The 22134-nt window shown below is 37.3% G+C and overlaps 1 protein-coding gene across 3 annotated transcripts in view; it reads left to right on the forward strand.

Annotated features, from left to right (window-relative positions):
- LONP2 (lon peptidase 2, peroxisomal) overlaps positions 1 to 22134 on the forward strand; it is a 115055-nt gene that overhangs the window by 22071 nt on the left and 70850 nt on the right. For all 3 annotated transcript variants that reach the window (XM_003819801.4, XM_024925812.3, XM_034940114.3), the window contains 2 exons: positions 1276 to 1534; positions 8608 to 8749. In XM_003819801.4, coding sequence (XP_003819849.1) covers positions 1276 to 1534; positions 8608 to 8749 — 401 coding nt within the window. The remainder of the gene's footprint in view (positions 1 to 1275; positions 1535 to 8607; positions 8750 to 22134) is intronic.

Consider the following 22134-nt stretch of genomic DNA (forward strand, 5'->3'; position numbering starts at 1 on the left):
TACTTAAGTATTTCATTCTTTCTGAAACTATTGTAAATGAGATTGTTTCCTTAATTTCTATTTATTTATTTATTTTTTTGACAGGAGTTTCACTCTTGTCGCCCAGGCTGGAGTGCAGTGGCATGATCTTGGCTCACTGCAACCTCTGCCTCCCAAGTTCAAGCGATTCTCCTGCCTCAGCTTCACGAGTAGCCTTAAATACAGGCACCCGCCATGACACCCGGCTAATTTTTTGTATTTTTAGCAGAGACGGGGATTTCACCATGTTGGACAGGCTAGTCTCGAACTCTTGACCTCAAGTGATCCACCTGCCTCGGCCTCCCAAAGTGCTGGGATTACAACCTGAGCCACTGCGTCTGGCCCTTTATTTCTCTTTGGAGAAAGGTTTTTTTTTTTTGAGCTATCTAGGGATAATGAGCATAACCATCACCTCCAAAAGTTTCTTCATGCTCTTTGATAATCCCTTTTTTTTTTTTTTGACCCAGCACTTCTGTTGATAGAAGATAAGCTGAAAGAAATCATTGCAGATATATGGAAGATTTAGTTACAGTGATGCACAGTTGAAGCATCTTTTATAAATGTAAAGATGTGTAAACAACTTGAATGCTCAGCAGTAGGGAATTAGTTAAATGAATATAGATAATTAAGTAATGGAACATTAAGTAACCATAGAATGTTACTGATAAATATATGTGTGACGGTGAAAGTTGTCTGTCATATATTAAGTGAAAAAAACATTTTACAAAACTTAAAGGCCCCATAAAATCCCATTTTGAAAAATAGGTTTGTAAATGCACGCACACAGCCTGGAATTACACATACTGAAGTAAAGGTAGTGGTGATCTCTTGGGGGCATGAGATTATGGGTAACTGTTTTCTTCTTTTCTATTAGTGTTATCAGGTTTTCTGGAATGAACATATGTTACTACTGAAATAAGGAAAAAAATCACCCTTTTTTTTAAAAAGCAAATGCCAGCACACATACAATATGTAGAAATTAAGAAGTAATGCATAACTGGAAAATCATTCCAAATAAAATGATATGAACATTGAGTTTTTAATTGTGTAGTGCCTACTATCTCTGGGGACACTAAGTCTTAAGCAGAGAAACCAAACCAAATGCAGATCTCCTAGAATCCTCATCTAGAAGGATCCAAGTCTGTTCTTATCACATCTATTTTCAAAAAAAATATTTTGCCCTCGTCATGCTTGAAAGGAGTTCTTTAACTTAAAAATTTTATGTGTTCTAATTATTTCTGTTGGGTTATTTGACAGACCGCCTGGACATTAGGGCAGCCCGGATTCTTCTGGATAATGACCATTACGCCATGGAAAAATTGAAGAAAAGAGTACTGGAATACTTGGCTGTCAGACAGCTCAAAAATAACCTGAAGGGCCCAATCCTATGCTTTGTTGGCCCTCCTGGAGTTGGTAAAACAAGTGTGGGAAGATCAGTGGCCAAGACTCTAGGTCGAGAGTTCCACAGGATTGCACTTGGAGGAGTATGTGATCAGTCTGACATTCGAGGACACAGGTAGAACACTTCTCTCAGTTTAATCTCTGATTCCTCTTTCTTTTTAATTGACTAGAGCTCCCTAAAAGCTTAGGCATAGCATACATCTATTTTCCTTAAAGGGCTATGTGTGGTACCTTGAATGAAAAGGACATTTACAAGAAGTATCAGCTAGCCTAGAGCCTCTAAGCGTAAGGATAAACCCAAACTAACCTTGATTTGTATGACAGTGGATACTACTCTGTGCCTCAACTTTCCCGGAATCTCATTTGAATGTAATCATAAGTTATTTATGATTGGATATTATTATGTCTTTACACTCTTTTCACCTCAGTAGCATTCCATAAATAATGATCCCTAACTCTCAGAGTTAAAAAAAGTAACTGCAATAGGGAGGGCCAATAGGAGGAGGTGAGAAGTCTTTGATAACAAACTTGTTCTGATTGCAGTCTAAACTTCCTCTTATGAAGGTTGGTTTGTATTATGAATATGAGTAATAAGGATAAATGTTAGCATAATTATTAAGGCTTATTCTTGCATTTTGGACTCACTTTCTATAAAAAAACAATAAACTGTAAGAACTGTCCCTCTAGGCTGGGCACAGTGGCTCATGCCTGTAATCCTAACACTTTGGGAGGCTGAGGTGGGTGGATTGTTTGAGCCTAACAGTTTGAGACCAGCCGGGGCAACACAGGGAAACACTTTTGTCTCTACAAAATTTATATTTAAATTTTTAAATTTTAAATTTTAATTTTTGTCTCCACAAAAATTAAAAAATTAGGCAGGCACAGTGGCATGCACCTGTGGTCCCAGCTACTCAGGAGGCTGAGATGGGAGAATCATTTAGGCCTGGGAAGGTCCAGGCTGCAGTAAGCCATGATTGTCCCACTGCACGCCAGCCTGGAGACAGAGACATTATCTCAAACAAACAAACAAACAACAACAAAACTGTTTCTGATTAATCTGACATTATTAGAATCAGATTTGCACGTTGCATTCATTGTTCTCACTGATCTCTTTGTTGATCTGATGGAAAATGCCTTGGGAAAGCATGAATTTACATTTCATGGTTTAAGGGATTCATAGCAATTGTAAGTTGTGAGAAAACATACCTATAGTGTATGTGTTAAAGAACATGTTTAAATGTAGGAACCATGAACTGCTTATAAAAGAATATGATGCTTTTTTAATATCTTGTTTTCTATTTGCCTTATTCAAAGGGATCCCTATCCATAGACAGGGATGGGAAACTGTTTCAGAAACTTTTCTATAAGAAATGGTTATTTTTATTCTCTTTTATTTGCTCACTTAAAATTCTTACGCATTCAAAAAGTATCATTACTGGCCTTGTGTAGTAGCTCATGCCTGTAATCCCAGCACTTTGGGAGGCCAAGGCAGGCAGTTGCTTGAACTCAGGAGTTCAAGAACAGCCTGGGCAACTTGGTGACACCCCATCTCTAAAAAAATAATAATAATAAATTTTAAAAAAGACTCATCACAAGATTTTAGTAAATAAACAATGAGGCGTGCAGATCAGAGTAGAGAATTGATTTGGGTGATTTCTTCTGGCAATTTCAAAAGATATTTTTGTTGCCTAGACTTCTCATTCTTGCATGTACCACTAGAGGCTATGTACCACTAGAGGCTATAGTTTGCTTTCGTAAAGGAATTGGCATTTCTCTTGGACCAAACTCAAAGAAGCTGCGTCTAGGGCCTAAATCTTCTAATTTTAGCTACAGACTAAGTATTTGATGGCATTTAGAGAGTGAGTTCGTGGAATTAATGCTATGTGAAATTGACATCATAAGCACGTGACATGTAGGTAATTTGTTCTTATTTCTTTTCACATTGGTATTGATTATTTGATAAGGCTTGGAAAGCACTTATTCAATACCTGACACAGTGAGCATTCACTAAAAATTAGCTTTAACCATTATTTAAATTCTATTAATAAATTCTCAGGAGGACAAATTTAGATTTACAAGCTTCAGTATGAGTTTTTATAAATTTCAATCTGATTTTTTAATTGCCTTCTGAAATATTTATCCTATTCTCAGCATTATTACTTAATTTATACGGCAGAATTATGGGAAAATGCATTTTTCTGTTGCCTACTAATGGACAGTGTATAGTGGCATGGTTCTCACCACTTATGAACATCACTGGATTAAAATAAATCTCTATTTTAAATCCTTACTGACATATAAAATTTGTTCTTTTTTTCAAGTGAATATGCTTTTGTGTATGTGACTGTATTAAGAAAATTGAGTCTGAAGAAAATAAGAATTGACTTTATGGGTCTTTTGTAAAAGGAGGTTGTGTTACAATCACCATTGCCTAAAATATTTGTAAATATAACCTTTTTAGAAACGTATATATGGAGGCTGTGATTGTTGCCGAGTAAAAAGTATAAGGATTTGTTTTGTGAATCATTCTATTCAGCCTGATTTTAGATACACCTTGCTGGTAAGTGTTACTTAACCATCAGTGTACCAGATGTTTGATTAACTACTATAGCAACCTGCCCTTGTGCTGTTGGGGACATATTACCCATCTACCCCGTGAATTATTAAAGCCTGGTGAAAAATTTTATTTCAAGCCCTGTTTGGAAGCACGTGGAGAGTAGTGGGGTTCAGTTGTTGAGGAAAGGGTGAGGGCAGAGCATGCACTTAGATCAGTTATGAATTGAAGGTGAATAGGAGGAGGAGAGAAAGAACAGCCGACAATTCCAGCACAACCATGGGTGTGCCTGGGGGAACATGTGGTTCCATGTGACAGTTGAGGCATTTGGGAGACAACCCAGGTCTTGACGTTTGAGTACCGGTCACATGCTCACAGTTAGAGTTCATGAAAAGTTTTGTTTTTCCTCAGCCTTTGAGTAGGCACCACTGTTCCACAGCCTTATAATAGCCAAGGAAAAAGAAAGCCAGGGAAAAAGAAAGCTGCTTTGTTACTGTCCTTGCTTATCCTCTCGATTTTGCCACTCACTCTCCCTGTTTTCCCGTATGTGGAACACTTTCCTTTTGCTAAAAGTACCTGCGTATGAGAAGAAGGATGCCGATAAGTTGGGGATTGATTTTAAAAACAAGCAAAGATATGTTTTTTATGGTTAAATGATAATGAGGTGGGAGATGGGGAAGCAAAAGAGAGGCTTGCCTTAATATTTAATCTTAAACTTGGAAAATAATAGTGATCTGACTAAACATTGCCTCATTTTTGTCTGTATTGTTTTGAGTAGCTTAAAGGAAGAATAATGTTTATGCTACGTATTAACTATTCAGTTTTTCAGTCTTTTCGATATTTCTCATTTGGATTTATCTCCATTGTGATTTTTCTGTCCACTTTGTAAGCCACAAAATACTCATTCCCTTCTATCAGTTTTAACAACTTAAATTTTTATATTTAAATATTACATTTAAATAATTTAAGTCAATTCACACAAATATAAGGTAACTAACTTCTTTTAAGATGAAGTTTTATGAAATAATGTTTGCATAATTGTTTTTCATTTGTTCTTTGGTAAAAAGAAATAATATATTATTGTTATGATATATCTTAAATCACTGTGGATGTTAACTCCTAGAGATACTTTACCAGCTGTTTACTTAGATAATAAAATTATATTATTGCAAGAAATCCTTGTCTCAACTTTCAAACAAGATGAGAAGAAAAATGAACTTGTGATTTCCACATTGATACATTTTCATATGCAACCTGAAATGGTAAAGTTATAAATAAACTATTTCATTATTAGTTTCTACAAGGGAAAAATAACTGAAGCAGCAAGCTTCTAATGTATTTTTTTAGCATAGTGTACCAGATATATTATGGTTTGCCCACTATCCTTTCAACTTATATTTGCATGTAGCTCTTCTTTGCCTCTCCAAAACTTAGGTTTATTTTAAGGCCTCAACCCAAGGCTTCCTCCATTAATGTAAGTGCAGTCAGTTATGATTTTACTCTTCTCTAAACTGACCACATATTGTGCTCCTTTATCGAATACGGGCCTCTGGCATTTCTACCATACAACTGTGGAGATGAAACATAAATACATTTATAAAAAGTACAAGCTTTCTCAGGCAGGGGATTTATCGTCTATCTCCTTTATGTGCCCCATGATGCTTATTTAACATGGTGCTAAATGTGGTGAGCGCTCTCTGGGTGTTTTGTGAATTCATGTAAGATTAAAACATAATATTTTGGAAGTTATGCAACCCTTTAGACGAGTACACCCATACAAATTAGTCTATAAAAAGATTTAGGAATGACTACCAGAAGAATAATTGCATTTGTTTAGACATGCTCTTATACATTAAAATCCCAGTTTCTTAAAGACTGTTTTTCTTTTTGAGATCATTAGGATCTTTTTTAACCTGATTCCTTTTTCCAGTTTGAGATACACACACACACCCACACACCCACCCACACCCACACCCACACCTCCACACACCCTTGGTAGAAAATGTGAAAAATAAGGGAAAAAAATCCTCATGTTTTTCTACCATACAAAGATAATCACTGTTAACATTTGTTTTGTTCTGCCAGACTTATCATTGGATTTTAAGTAACAGAATTGTAATCCTGTCATTTTCACTTAACATTGTAACACTTAAACTCTTTTCTATTCCAAATTCTTTGTAAATTTTATTTTAACAGTTTGCATTATAGCCTGCGGGAGCCGAGCCCTTTAATTGAATAGGTAGGAAGAGTGGATGGTGAAATGCCTATATTTTTCTCTCTTGTCTGCTATAAAAGACATTTGCAAAAGTTGCTTCCATGAGGCAGAAATTGAAATGGGACTCAAATTCAGGTGTACTGAATTCTGCTCTTGTGCTTTTTCCAGGAAACCAGAAGTAAACTTTAAGTAGCTGTTGCTAATAATGATGAGCATCATTGGAAAGCTCACTGTGTGCCAGGGACCGTGCTGTGTGTTTTGCCTGTGTTCTCTCATGATCCTTATATTAATATAACCCACCAGGTTGACACTATTTTCCCCATCTTATAGGTGAGGAAACTGAGGCTTAGGTCAAGTAATTTGCCCAAAATAGTATTCAGAGGCTTGTACTGTGTTACCTTTAGAGTGCTGATGGAAAGATGCTTTGAGTGCTGGCACGGTGGATCTGGTGAGGAACAATCTTACAGCTCTATATCTAGCCTCTACTCTGTGGTAAGACCCCGTCTCTGTCATAAAAGTGCTCACTGGCTCTATAGAGGAGGTTATTATACCCATGAATAAAAACTAGGTTGTAAGTAACCATCAGATGAGTTATGGGGCCAGTAAGTGCTGTAGACATTGCATTATTAGAGCGATCACTTTGTGAGAGGTAGTCAGAAAAAGTTTCTTAGAATTGTTGGGATTTACGTAGCAGGAAGAGGAGTATTAAGGGCAGGAAGGCACCATATTTTTAAGAAAGGTAAAAATTTTTAAGGGGCGTAATAGTATCTTGATTGTGGATGAAGCAAGAAAGTAATGTCAGCAAGTTGGGAAGATGAATGGGAGCTGGATTGTGAAAAGCCTCGAACTCCAGACAAAGGAATTTGAACCTTATTCTGTAGGCTCTGGGAAGCAATGGAAAGTGTAAGAGGAATTGCTTATATACAGTGTGAGTAGAATCTAGGATTCCACTTTTTTTAGAAAGGGTGCCTACCTAGAATATTATTTTCTCTCTGTGACTTTAGGTGTAGAATTGTCAGTACTTGTTTTTGAAGTTTACTCATCAAAAAAGGAAAGGCAAATAAATAACTGCAGCAAAAAATGACCCATTAGAGCCTTTGAGATTCTTTAAAAAAATTCCCTTCCCTACCACTCTTAAAAATCAGAGTAATGGCAAATCTGTAAGTTCTCTAGAAAAATAATTGGAAAGAATTTATAAATTCTGAGTCTCGTCTTTCCTGTATCTGATTCTGAAATCTTGAATGTGCTAATTCCTTATATTAACAGGACAATGTTTATTGCCTTTGCTTCCCTGTGCCTTAGTCACCTTTCCCGGATGAAAGGCATTCCCATGATATTTTTAAGGCTTGCTTGCCTTTTCAAAGGTCACTCTGTTTATTCTGTCCTACTTTATACCAGTCATGTGGCAGAAATCAGGCCTGCTCTGTGAATCGGCTTTGTGCAGATCATGAGGTAACTGCGGCTGTTCCACTTGTCATTGATCATTTTCTTCTCGGCAGTCAGGCTTTTATGCCTTTTCAGAGACAGCATTTGCTTTGCACAACATAGACAGCAAGGTTATAATTAAAATTAGTAAATTGCTGCTTTAAGTTTTGCTGGCTTTGTAAAAAAGACACCTTTTTTGGTTTGATAAACTTATGTGTTTTTATTTCATGCCACACTCTACATCTGTCATAATTATGTGGGTGATTCTTGTCCAAATACAATAAAGCAGGCTCTCACATTTTAACGTTCAACAAAATACCTGGCTGGCTGAACGTGGTTATTGCCAATTAGTGCATATGGGATGAATACAGTTTTGTTCAAAAGGACAGAATAATGGAATTCTGATATAAATACTGTTGACCCCAGATCCTCATACTATAATTAATAGATTATTTCCTCTGAAAATAAAAGAGATTGGAGTTTTTCTTTTTTGTTGTTGTTTTTGGTCTGCATTCTGAGTGGCTGTTTGAACTGATTTTAATTTCCTTCATGAAGATGATGATGTTTTAGCTGGCCCAGGGGCAGCCATTTCAGTGTGCATAAAGGTGGTTGCGTTGGGTAGGGGGATGCTCAGAAAAATCATGGAAAGCATGGGAATTCATAGGGTACTTTGGACATTTTGGAATCTTGAAGAGTAAGAACCGTAACTGGTGACTTAAGTGTCGTGTTTCTTCATTTCACCAAATGGCAAAATGTGATACAGTTCTTCCAATATCATGGGCAACTTGTAGCCAGAATTAAGTAGAAGATAAGATTAGAATTGAATATAATAACTTTTGATTTATCATAGTGCCTTTTAAATACATAGTACCTCTTTGCTATATTATAGTGATAGCTAAATGATCTTTTCACATTCCTAAGTTTTGATTTCTGAATGGCGTCGCTCCTGCCTCCTGACATCTCACACTGTGAATGTGCTACTTGCTTTCTCTAGGCGCACCTATGTTGGCAGCATGCCTGGTCGCATCATCAATGGCTTGAAGACTGTGGGAGTGAACAACCCAGTGTTCCTATTAGATGAGGTTGACAAACTGGGAAAAAGTCTACAGGGTGATCCAGCAGCAGCTCTGCTTGAGGTAAGATTTGGAAAATTCCCTGTCTGTCTTCATACTGGAAGAGTATGGAGGGGGGTTGATAATCATATTCAAGTGATATACACAGTGGCGTAGCTTTAGTTATGGGAAAAACAGTTTGATACCGGCTGAGGTCTGAGCAATTTGGCACTTAAATTAAAATGTTTTTGAGATTTCTTTCACTAAGTCCCTTCTTTTTTTATTTTCCTTTTGTGTTTTAATCAAATAGTTTAACAAAGTTTTGTGCACACTTATTATCTAGAGACCAACAATTCTACAGTTATGGCAAAAAAACAGCAAGCAAGTCTCCTTCTCCCTGGGGTCCCCCATGCCTTCTTCTGCACTTTGACCTCTTCAGCTTTTAGTTGATTAACCCTATTTTCAAAATAGCATGGCTATCTTGCACTTCCTGATTTTTTTTTTTTTTTTTAGTTTTTGTCATTTTCTATAGACGCCCCCCAACAGGAGGTGAAGATTTTACCTTTTTTCTTCCCTTGTCCCCACTGTATCATTTTTATACCTTAGATCTCGCAATAAGAATTTTTTTCTTGTTTTTTTGTTGTTTTTTTCTTGTGAATACTAATACATCCATATTAGTATTTACATTATTATGATTATGTAAATGCTTTTCACAGCAGGAGCCACATGGTAAACTGTGATCACTTTTCCTGTACCTATTTTTGTTTTTCTCTACTTTTTAAGAATATTTTCAGAGTTAGCTGTCTTGTTTCTTTTGTTTACTTTTTCACCAATCGTCTAATTCTGTCAAGACCTTCAGACACTTTAGGTGTTCTATCCATTTTATCTTCGTAAGCGTCCAGTCTGAACTGGTTGTTTTTGACATCCGGTTTTATGGCTGCCTTCCTAGGTTCTCCCTTCACCTCTCACCATGTTGGATTTCCTGTCTCCTGTATTCCATTTCTTGCTCTTTCTTGGTCCATTCCCTCATTTTTGTGGTGTTAACTCCCTGATAGTTTCCTGAGAAAGCTTGCATGAGTGGTAAATGTTTTAGACTTTGCATATCTGAAAATGTCTTTATGTTTCCCTCATACTTGATTAGTAATTTGAGTAAAGAATTCTGGTTGGAAATAATTTTTCTACAGAATTGTACTTTGCCTCCATTTTACTTCACTTTCCCATTTCCAGTGTTGCTGTTGGTAAAACTGATTCTATTCAGTTCCTATCCTTGCAGACCTGCTTTACCCTGAAAACTTTCAGGTTCTTCCCTTTATCCTGGGATTCTGAAATTTCCTAATAATCTGCCTTGGCATGGGTTTCTTTTCATGCATTTTTGCTCATTCTTTCTTTGAATTCTTCCTATTCTTTGGTTCTAAAATTTTTCTTAAATTCTTTTATTGATGACTTTTCCCCTTTATTTTTTGGAACTCCCATGACTTGGATATTACGTTTCAGACTTATCTTTTCTCTCCTATTAGTCTCCACTTTTATGTTTTGCTCTACTTTCTGTGCAGACTTTCTCAGATTTATCTTTTAAAAACCCTCTGAATTTATTATTTCAAAAACTTTCTCTGCATGTTCTTTTATAGTATCCTGTTCTTGTTACATAGTTGTAATATATCTTATCTCCATGAGAAAGATACTTATAGATATATTTTAAAATTTTACTTCTCTGACCACTTGGTATATTAAAAAGAAAAAGAAAAAAAATTACTTCTCTTTAAGCTGCTTTTATCTGTTTATTATATATTTCTTTTAGTCTCTGTCTTTTATATTAGAGTCTTTCATTAGATATCTGGACATTTTTGTTTGTGTGTTTAATAGTAAGGGACAAAAAGGCTGATTGGAGGCTATGAGCATAGGAGTGGGGCTTATCAACAGTGAGTTCCACAATAGAGTCACCTGGCTGGGCTGTTTGGTTGAGGAATCTTCTACTCAATAGCTTTAAGTCTTCCTTCTTAGGATGGTCAGATTCCTCAGAGAAGACTCTTCCTGTCTCTTGCCTTGAGAATGAAGGCCTGGCTGCCATCATTCTGGGAACCAAGCAGGGGAAGAATGATTGGGGTCAGGGGTATCACTGCATTCAGCATCCGTATATATGCATTCACCTGAGCTCTTGTTTTCAGCATAGTATATGTTCTTCTCAGCTGTGCCCAGGGTCCCCTGTGCAGAGAACCGCTGTTTTATGTTCTTAAGAAAATAAACTTCCAGTGTTTTGCTGGGGTGGGTGGGGGGGGGATCTGGGATCTGACTGCTTCCTAAATTTATTTCAGCCAGTCCTCCTTATTTTAGCACATCAGCCCCTCCTCCCTTTTACCCTTGCTTAAAATATTATTAATGCAAATTGATTTGTAAAATTGAGGAAAACTTACTTTGTGAAAGTTTTTATTTTTTTCTTGTTTATTTCTGTGCTTTGAGCTGCCTCGTGCTTCCTGTTTTTTTTTATGTTTTTGTGATCTTAGAACAGGATGGCCTGGGACATGTGTCTTATTAAGCAGGAGACCATACATTCTGGTTTGCTTGGCACATTCCCAGTTTATGCCTAATATTAATTGCACTCTTTTTTAGTCTCAGAAGTGGGTTTTGTTTGGACGATAAAAAAGTACAGTTACCTTACTTAAAAGCCCTGGTATTTGGAGGTAAGGGTTTGATTTGGTTCAGTTTTGCTATTTTTTATTGTAAGATCATTACCTTCTGGCTCCATAACTGGTTCTTTTTACTATGAAGAGTAAAATAGTGAACATTATTTAAGATTTTAGTAGTTTCTTATATAATATCTTTAGACTTTCAGTTTAATTTATATTGGGACATTTTTTCAGGTTATCTGACAGATTCTCCCATTAGACACTTACAGTTATCCTGTTGAAAATAATTTTAGAGTATTCCCCTGACACTTAAATTTTTTCAACAACTGTTTTGAAGCAAGTTCACCAAAGACAGCTTTACAAGTAGTAGTAGATGATTAAGTCCCCTGTTTATTTGTTCAGTTGATAAACAATATGTTTTAGGTCTTCACCTATATATACTTTGTAATGATTCAATAATATTTGTTAAATTGATCTTTGATAAGAAGCAGCTAGCATAATGATATTTTCTTGTCTGATGTAGACCTTGGTACTCACTTTTTTGGCAGTCGATTTATTAGCATTCAAAAAAAAGGTATGAAAACCTCAAATGATATCTCAGAGTAAATGCCCCCTGGGCCCACGTACTAATCACTGTAGTTTAGTTATGAATAGCATTGGTTCCTTACAGACTGTAAATGCTATAAAATGAAGCAAGACATACATATGGAGGAACTGAGTATCTTGGTACCTGACAGCCTCTTCCTCCCTGCTTGCCCAAGTCCTGGGTAAAAACCTCAGACCTCACAGATTGTTGAAACAATTAAATAACAATACATATTAAAGCGCTCTATAAATGGTAAAGTACTGTACAGATGTTAATTTAATATCCACTGATATTTCTTCTGTGTCCGTTTTGAAAGCCACTTGCTGTTTCCATTGCCAGTAGGTTCACTTAAATTTAAAAAAAGGACAAACTCAATTACACAACACTTTACATTTAAAGTGAATATTCCTGAGAGTTTGGAGACCCAAGTATAGTTTTATTATCTTCCTACATAGAAAACCTGCTTTTAAAAAATGATATCTAGATATTATTTGTAAAATGTATAAGATTATTTTATGTTTAAGCTAATTTATATTATTAAGGTAATATAGCCCAGATGTGAAGAATGTAATAGTAGATGTAAATATACACTAGAGTGCTTACTCTGAATAAAGAATAAACTTTTTCTGCTGTGTATTCTTCTTTTTATTTATGTAGGATATGCCCGTTTCCTTGACCTACCATGTAATTGTTGCTTATGTAAAACAGAATGTATTTCAAGTTATTACTTAATATTGTCCAAAAAAGGAGAATTCAAAATTTAGATGATCTCTTTTGAAAATTTATTGGAAGACTATAAAAATAGGTCCAACTACTTAATTAATAAATGGTGGTAGGCAGTAGAACTTGGGCAAGTCTATAACTGAGTAGCACTAAAATATTAGATATAAGGAAAGTAAGGGCTTGTATGTAATTAATAGACTTGAAAGAAAATTACAGAATTATTTTCTTACCAGATATATGTTATATTTATAACTGGCACATGTCCAGACTTTATTGTTAAATATGAATGCATATCTCAAATACATTTTTGTGTGAGTGGGCAAATAAAATGCATGGATACAATAATTAATTGTCTTTATAGGCAATAATATTTACAGTTCGAAAAACATATATTCCCCAAAATAGAGAAGTCACTAGTCTAGATATAGTAAACTTCCTTTAAAACTGAAGTTCTTACTTAATTCGAATTAGATCCAGTTAGTAATTAGACCAATAGTATATTTACTACTCAGATACAGTAGACATGATCTTTTGATTTGAGCTATACAATTATTGTCAAAGAATGTCAGAAGAGAGGGACTTAGACATCATCTAATCCAGCTTCATGCTCTTAAGGATAAAAAGCTTAAGGCCTAAGATATTATTTTAATTTCTTATTTCACTACATGCTATATTAATGATATAATTTCCAAAAATCGAATGGAGTTAAAAAATGCCTTAAATAAGGCATACCTTGTTTTATTGTGTTGTGCTTCATTGTACTTCACAGACTGTGTTTTTTTAACAAATTAAATGTTTATGGCAGGCCAGGCACAGTGGCTCACGCCTGTAATCCTAGCACTTTGGGAGGCCGAGGCAGGTGGATTGCCTGAGCTCAGGAGTTGAAGACCAGCCTGGCTAACGTGGCGAAACCCTGTCTCTACTAAAAACACACAAAAATTAGCTGGGCGTGGTGGTGCATGCCTGTAATCCCAGCCACTCAGGAGGCTGAGGCATGAGAATAGCTTGAACCCGGGAGGCAGAGGTTGCGGTGAGCCGAGATCGCACCATTGCACTCCAGCCTGGGCGACAGAGCAAGACTCTGTCTCAAAAAAAAAAAAAAAAAAAAGTGTTTATGGCAACCCCGTGTCAAGCAAGTCTGTTGGCACCATTTTTCCAACATCTTACTTCATGTCTGTATGCCACATTTTGGTAGTTATTGCAATATTTTTAACTTTTTCATTATTATATCTATTATGATGTTCTGTTATCAGTGATCTTTGGTATTGTGATTGTTTTGGGGCACCGCAAACTGCACCCATATAAGACAGCAAACTTAATCAATAGATGTTGAGTATGTACTAACTGCTCAACTGGCCAGGCATTCCCCTTTCTCTCTCCCTCTCCTCTGGCTCCTATTCCCTGAGACACAGCAATATGGAAATTAGGCCAAGTAATAACCCTGCAGTGGCTTCTAAGTGTTGAAGTGAAAGGAAGAGTCACACATCTCTCATTGTAAATCGAAAGCTAAAAATAATTAAGCTTAGTGAGGAAGGCATGTTGAAAGCTAGGCCTCTTGTGCCAGATAGCCAAGTTGTGAGTTCAGAGGAAAAATTCTCAAAGGAAATTAGAAATGCTATTCCAGTGAACACACCAATGATAAGAAAGTGAAATGGCCTTATTGCTGATATGAAGAAAGTTTTAGTGGTCTGGATAAAAGATTAAGCCAACTACAACATTCCCTTAAGCCAAAACCTAGTCCAGAGCAAGGCCCTAAGGCTCTTCAGTTCTATGAAAGCTGAGAGAGGTGAAAAAGCTGCAGAAGAAAAATTTGAAGCTAACAGAAGTTGGTTCATGAGATTTAAGGAAAGAAGCCATTTCTACAACATAAAGTGCAAAGGGAAGCAGCAAGTACTGATGTATTGTAGAAGCTGCATCATGTTATCTATCCAGAACATCTAGCTAACATCATTGATAAAGGTGGCTACACTAAAAAACAGATTTTCTATGTAGATGAAACAGCCTTATTTTGTATTGGAAGAAGTGTCATTTAGGACTTTGATGGCTAGAGAAGTCAGTACCTGGCTTCAAAGCTTCAAAGGGCAGGCTAACTCTTGTTAGGGGCTAATGCAGCTGGTGACTTTAAGATGAAGCCAGTGCTCATTGACCATTCTGAAAACCCTAAGGCCCTTAATCTACTCTGCCTTTGTTCTGTAAATGGAACAACAAAGCCTAGGTGACAATGCATCTGTTTATAGCATGGTTTTACTAAGTACTTTAAGCCCACTGTTGAAACTTACCGTTCAAAAAAAATAGATTCTTTTGAAAATATTACTGCTCATTGTCAATGCTTCTGGTCACCCAAGAGCTGTGATGGAGATGTACAAGGAGATTAATACTGTTTTCATTCCTTATAAAACAACATCCATTCTGCAGCCCATGGATCAAGGAGTTATTTTAACTTTCAAGTCTTATTATTTAAGAAACACATTTTTTAAGGCTATTGCTCCCATAGATTATGATTCGTCCCATGCATCAGGGCGAAGTACATTGAAAACCCCTAGAAAAGATTCACCATTCTAGATGCCATTAAGAACATTCATGATTCACGGGAGGAGGTCAAAATATCAACATGAACAGGAGTTCAGGAAGAGTTGATTCCAGCCCTCATGGATGACTTTGAGGGGTTCAGACTTCAGTGGAGGAAGTTACCGCAGATGTGGTAGAAATAGCAAGAGAACTAGAATTAGAACCCAAAGATGTGACTGAAATACTGCAATCTCATGGTAAAACTTGAACAGATGAGGATTTGCTTCTTACAGATGAGCAAAGAAAGCGGGTTTCTTGAAATGGAATCTAGTCCTGGTGAGGATGCTATGAACCTTGTTGAAATGACAACCTTGATATTGTGAACCTTGTTGAAATTCTACACAATTTAGAATATTACATAAACATAGTTGATAAAGGCAGCAACAGGGTTTGAAAGGATTGACTTCAATTTTGAAAGAAATTCTACTGTGGGCAAAATGCTATCGAATAGCAATGCAGGCTATAAGAAATTGTTTCATGAAAGGAAGAGTCAATAGATGAAGCAAATTTTACTGTTGCCTTATTTTAAGAAATCGCCACAGCCACCCTAACTTTCAGCAGCCACCACCTGATCAGTCATCAACCATTAATATTGAGACAAGACACTCCACCAGCAAAATGACAACAACTAACACTGAAGACTCAGGTGATTAACATTTTATAGCAAGAAAGTATTTGTTAATTAAGGCATGTACATTGTTTTTTAGACATAATGCTATTGCACACTTAATAGACTATAGTATATTGTGTAAACATAACTTTTATATGCACTGGGAAACAAAAAAAAACATACATGTGACTCACTCTGTTGCAAAATTTGCTTTATTGCAGTGGTCTGGAACTGAACCCACAGTGTCTCTGAGGTATACCTGTATTGAGGAGGGGTTGCAAATTTTAGCAAATAGGCAAATTTGCAAATATGGAATAATAAGGATCAACTGTAATTACTGCTTTATGCCATTATCTTTTAAATCAGATAAGAAAAAGTTACGTCAACAGTATATTTACACTGCCTTTTATGTTTGCAATGTAATCACTTCTGCCAGTGCGCTCTATTTCTTTGTGTGGATACTGTCTAGTGTCCTTAAACTTCAGTCTTTCGTATTTCTTGTCTCGTCTCCTGGTGACATATTCTCAGTTTTTGTTTTTCTGGGAATGTCTTAATTTCTCCTTCATTTTTGAAGTAATTTTGTTGGTATAGAATTTGGGTTGACAATTGTTTGCTTTCAGCCCTTTCGCATGTCCTCTCACCACTTTCTGGTCTCTGTGGTTTCTGCTGTGAAGCCAGCTGTTAAGCTTGTGGCGGATCTCTTATGCCTAATGAGGGCAGCATTTTTCTCTCATAGTTTTCAGTATTCTCTGTCTTTCATTTCTGACAGATTGACTGTGTTTATGTGTGATCCTCTGAGTTTACTTAGTTCTTTTCGAGCTTCTTGGATGCGTAGGTAAATGTTTTTCATCAAATTTGAGAAGTATGTGGCCAGTATTTCTTCAAATATTCTTTATGCCCCTTTCTTTTTCCTCTCCTTCTGAAACTCGTATTATGGTGTGTTGGTAATCTTTGTGGCGTCCCGTAGGTCTCTAAAGTGCTGTTCACTTTTTTTAAAGCCTTTTTTCTTTCTATTCTTCAGACAGGATCATCTCAGTTGACCTGTCTTCAAGTTCATTGATTCTTTCTTCTGCCAGCTGAAATTGTCATTCAGCCCCTCTAGTGAATTTTTCATTCAAATTACTGTAGTTTTCAACTCCAAAATTTCTATTTTAAAATTTTTATTATTTATCTTTGTTTATATTCTCTATTTGTCAAGACATCATTCTCATACTTTCCTGTAATTCTTTAGACATGATTTCCTTTAGTTTTTTTAAATGTTAGTAAATATAACAGAAAAAGTCCCATTTTTACCACTTTTATGTGTACAGTTCAGTAATGTTAAGCACATTCGCATTGTTGTGCAGCCAATCTCCAGAACTTTTTCATCTTGTTAAAGTGAAGGTGTATACTCATTACACAGCAATTCCCTGTTTCTTTCTCCCTCCCTCAGTCCCTGGCAGCTACCATTCTCTTTTCTGTTTCTATGAGTGACTACTCTATATACCTCATATAAGTGCATCATATGGTACTTATCTTTTTATAATTGACTGACTTCACTTAGTTTCCTCAAAGTTCATCAATGTTGGGGCATTAGTTTTTTAAGCATATTTATAGTAGCTGATTTGTAATCTTTTTTTTTTTTGAGACAGAGTCTCACCATGTTGCCCAGGCTGGAGTGCAGTGGTGGGATCTTGGCTCACTGCAAGCTCCGCCTCCCAGGTTCACACCATTCTCCCACCTCAGCCTCCCAAGTAGCTGGGACTACAGGTGCCTGCCACCAGGTCTGGCTAATTTTTTGTATTTTTAGTAGAGATGGGGTTTCACCATGTTAGCCAGGATGGTCTCGATCTCCTGACCTTGTGATCTGCCCGCCTTGGCCTCCCAAAGTGCTGAGATTACAGTCGTGAGCCACCGTGCCTGGCCGCTGATTTGTAATCTTTATCTAATAAATCCAACATGTCTTCCTTAGGGATGGTTTCCATTGACTTCTCTTCTTTTTTGAGACAGGGTCTCGCTCTGTCACCCAGACTGGAGTGCAGTGGCGCACTCATGGCTCATGGCAGCCTTGACCTTACCCAGGCTCAAGTGACCCACCCACCTCAGCCTCCCGAGTAGCTGGGACTACAGGCACACACCAGCATGCCTGGCCAATTTTTTGTAGAGACAGGGTTTCGCCATGTTGCCCAGGCTGGTCTCGAACTCCTGAGCTCAAGCAATTTGCTCACCTTGGCCTCCCAGAGTACTGGGATTAAAGGCATGAGCCACTGAACCCAGTTGACTTCTCTTTTTTTTTTTTACTCTTTAGGGCCGTACTTTTGTATTTCTTTGTGTGTGTCTCATAATTTTTTTGTTGAAACTGAATATTTAGAGTGTTATATTTATATTAAATATAGTCAGATATATAATTGAATAATATAACCTTAAGGGTTTTTTGTTTGTGCTGTTATTGTTGCTGTTTGTTTAGTGACTTTCTGGTTTCATTCTGTAAAGTCTGTTTTATTCATTAATGTGTGACCACTGAAGTTGCTCAGTTTGTTTAGTGGTCAGCTAGTGACCGGACAGAGATTTCCTTAAGTACCTGGACAGTAGCTCTCCCACTCCTTGCCCAAGGGGCTCTTATGTGTGTATTGAAGTGGGCCTTTCACACTTTGGCAGATGGTTTACAACTCTGCCTTAGCCTTCACTTCCTGCTTTTGCAGAGCCTCAGTGTCTGCCAAAGATGAGCTTATAGGGCCTTCTCAGGTCTTTCCTGGATATACTTAGAGCCTGCACATTCACATGAAATTTTGGATTCTCAGGCATATGTCAAGGCTTTTCAAAGTCCCCATGAATATCTCATTTCCCAGTTTTTCCATTTAAGTTTTTTGGTCAGCCTCTTGTTAGTCCCAACTAGTTTCATTGCCTCAGGCAGCTGCAGTGCTAAACAGTTGCCACTGGTTGTTTTTGGCAAATGTCCTAAGGATAAAACTGTTCTCACAGAGTGTTCTCTGAGTTAAGTCAAATAAGGATATGGAGCTCTTCTAAGGAACTGCCAGAGTCAAACAGGGACAGTTCTCTGGGGATGGGGCTTTTGAAGGATTGTAATCCTTTTCTACCCCCTAACAGGATTGCTAGGCTACTGGTTTTCACAGCTACTGGGGTTATGAGGCTGTTGATTTTGCTACCATGAACTTGAGAGAAAGGGATGAGTGTAAAGCAAGTTAAAATATCACAAAGCTCATTCTGTTTACTGAGATTCAGCTGTTTTTCTTGAATAAGCACTCCTCAAATTGTTGCAAGTTAGTATGTAGCATTCTGAAAAAGTTGATTTTGACAATTTTTGCTAGTGCTCTCATTGCTTTTCTGGAGGAGCAGATTTTCAGAGTTTCTTACTCTACCATTATATAATAGAAGTGCTTCCTCCCCCATTTCATTTTGATTCTGTGCTTGAATGATTTCACTGCATGCTTCTGATACTTGTATTTTGGTTTATCACTTGTTCAGATGAAATATATCTTCAGGTTACTTCGTTCAAAGATTTGTGTGTGAGTTGTATTTTGAATCTCTTCTATATTTGAGAAGGCTTCTTTGTTGTCTGCACCAGTAGTAATATATATATAAATAAAATAAGAATGTATTAGTCTTCTTCTTTTTTTTTTTTTTTTTTTGAGACGGAGTCTTGCCCTGTCACCCAGGCTGGAGTGCAATAGTGCAATCTTGGCTCACTGCAACCTCTGCCTCCCAGGTTCAAGCGATTCTCCTGCCTCAGTCTCCTGAGTAGCTGAGATTACAGGCACGTGCCACCACGCCTGACTAATTTTTTGTATCTTTAGTAGAGATGGGCTTTCACCATGTTGGTTAGGCTGGTCTCGAACTCCTGACCTCATGATCCATCCGCCTCGGCCTCCCAAAGTGCTGGTATTACAGGCATGAGCCACCACGCCCGGTCAGAATGTATTAGAATGTATTTCTTAAGACTGCCATAACAAAATACCACAGACTGGGTAGCTTTGAAGACCAAACAGAAATTTATTTCCTTATGGTTTTGGAGGCTGGAAGTCCAAGACCAAGGTGTTTATAGGTTTGATTTCTCCTAAGGCCTCTCTCCTTGGCTTACAGACAACCGACTTGTGGCTGTGTCCTCGGGAGACCTTCTGTGTGCATGCATGCATCCCTGGGGTCTCCTCTTTCCTCTTATAAGGGTACCAATTGTATTAGACTAGGGGCCCACTCTTACCTTCATTTAACCTTAATTACCTTCTTTAAACACCCTGTCTCCAAATGCAGTCTTCACCCTGACTGCCCTTGAGACAGAGCGGAGAGGGTTAGGGATTCTGTCAATTTTGAGGGGGCACAATTCAGTCCATAACAAAGGACATATATAATAGATACATAATATATATGTACCAGTGTGCCCATATCATGTACTTTATGTAAAACGAAATCAGTTTTAAAAGGTAATTATATTTTCAATGAAAGCACTGTGTTCTAATTAGATAATTGTTTTTACTTCATAATATGTCTATCCTAGCTTATTATATAAATAAGAGTGTCAACTCTGTTATTTTCTTGTGGTTCATACCTTTGCCTATACCCTTTTTAATGATACTTTGCAGGAATCTTTTTAAACCACTCAACCCATTTGTAATATTAGGCTCTGTGAACCCGGAAAATTTGAGACAGGTCTCAGTTAATTTAGGAAGTTTATTTGGCCAAGGTTGAGGACGCGCACCCATGACACAGCCTCAGGAGGTCCTGACGACAAGTGCCCAAGGTGGTCAGAGCACAGCTTGATTTTATACATTTTAGGGAAGCATGAGAGACGTCAATCAGCATATGTAAGGTGAACATTGGTTTGGTCTGGAAAGGCAGGACAGCTCTCTGGAGAGGGCTTCCAGGTCACAGGTAGATAAGAGACAAACCCTTGTGTTCTTTTGAGTTTCTGATTAGCCTTTCCAAAGGGGGCAATCAGGTTTACCTCAGTGAGCAGAGGGGTGACTTTGAATAGAATGGGAGGCAGGTTTGCCCTAAGCGTTCCCAGCTTGATTTTTCCCTCTAGTCTGGTGATTTTGGGGGCCAAATATATTTTCTTTTCACAGCACACATGGACAGCAATGTGCTGTAATTATAGTTAAGGCAGATAAGTGAGGACACCACAGGCAGCCTTTGACCTTATGGAACTTCTTCTAAGTGAAGACATCAATTCCATTTTGGATATTAAATATTTACAAGCTATTTTTTTCTGGTATTTATAAATAAAAAAGATAAATACAAATACTAATATTTTCTACTTGCACTTTGGTGGGTCATTTTCCACTTTCGTGACCACTGGTCTAAATAGATAAACAAATGTCTTCACAATGGGTAGTAGGTTCACAGGTGTTCATTTTGTTATTATGCATCATATCTTATATATATTACATATATTTGATGTATTCAAGATTGTAAAATATTTTAAACTAGTGATAATTTTGCTTGAAAATTCTGTAGGTGTTATTCTAATGACATTCTCATTTTTATTGCACAGGAGGAGGAATCTAAATCTTTTCAATCTATAGTGTCAAGGTCTTCTAGAATATTTTCGTTTCTTTAATCCCTATTTTAATTTACTGAGACCTCTTCTTTAGTTATATTAACCAGTTATGAATTGCATCTCTTAATTTTTCCCGTATTTATCCCCTACATGTCTCTAAAGCCCTTTTTCTTCTATGTCCTGAACACTTTTCTCAAGTTTGTCTTTATCACAGATTTAATTTCCATAGTTGAGGATATAGAGGAAAAGTAAACTCAGTTTCTCCTACTGCACTCTCACAACACAGAACACCTCTGACCAAATGCATGGGTTTTTTCTCCATATGCCAAGCAAGCAGTTCTTCAGCAACCGACCACAGCTGGGTGTCCTCTAATTCAATTCTGACAATGTGTATCAGATCCTACGGGTTGAGCACTCAGTCCCACAAGACTGCCTCCCCCTTCAGATGCCAGTCGTGAGTTGACTTCCAGAACGTGTGACCAGCCAGTTATAAATTGGAGTTCCCACAAGCCCCCCTCCTCAGGTTTGCTTAATTTGCTAGAGTAGCTCACAGAACTCAGGGAAACAATTTACTTGCATTTACTGGTTTATTAAAAGAATATTTTAAAGAATACAAACAAACAGCACAGGAGCTTCCATCCCAGTGAAGTCAGGGTCCACCAGCCTTCTTGCACCTGGGTGTGCTCATATTCACCTTCCTGGAAGCTTCCTGACCTCAGTCCTTTCGGGTTTTTAATGGAGGCCTTGTCACATAGGCCTGATTGATTAAATCACTGGCCATTGGTGATCAACTCAACTCTTAGCTCTTCTCCCCTCCCAAGAGATTGGGCTGGGGAACTGACAAGTCCTCAGCCCTCTAATCAT

This window comes from Pan paniscus, chromosome 18 (assembly GCF_029289425.2).
Source record: "Pan paniscus chromosome 18, NHGRI_mPanPan1-v2.0_pri, whole genome shotgun sequence".
In the NCBI taxonomy this organism is placed as follows: domain Eukaryota; kingdom Metazoa; phylum Chordata; class Mammalia; order Primates; family Hominidae; genus Pan; species Pan paniscus.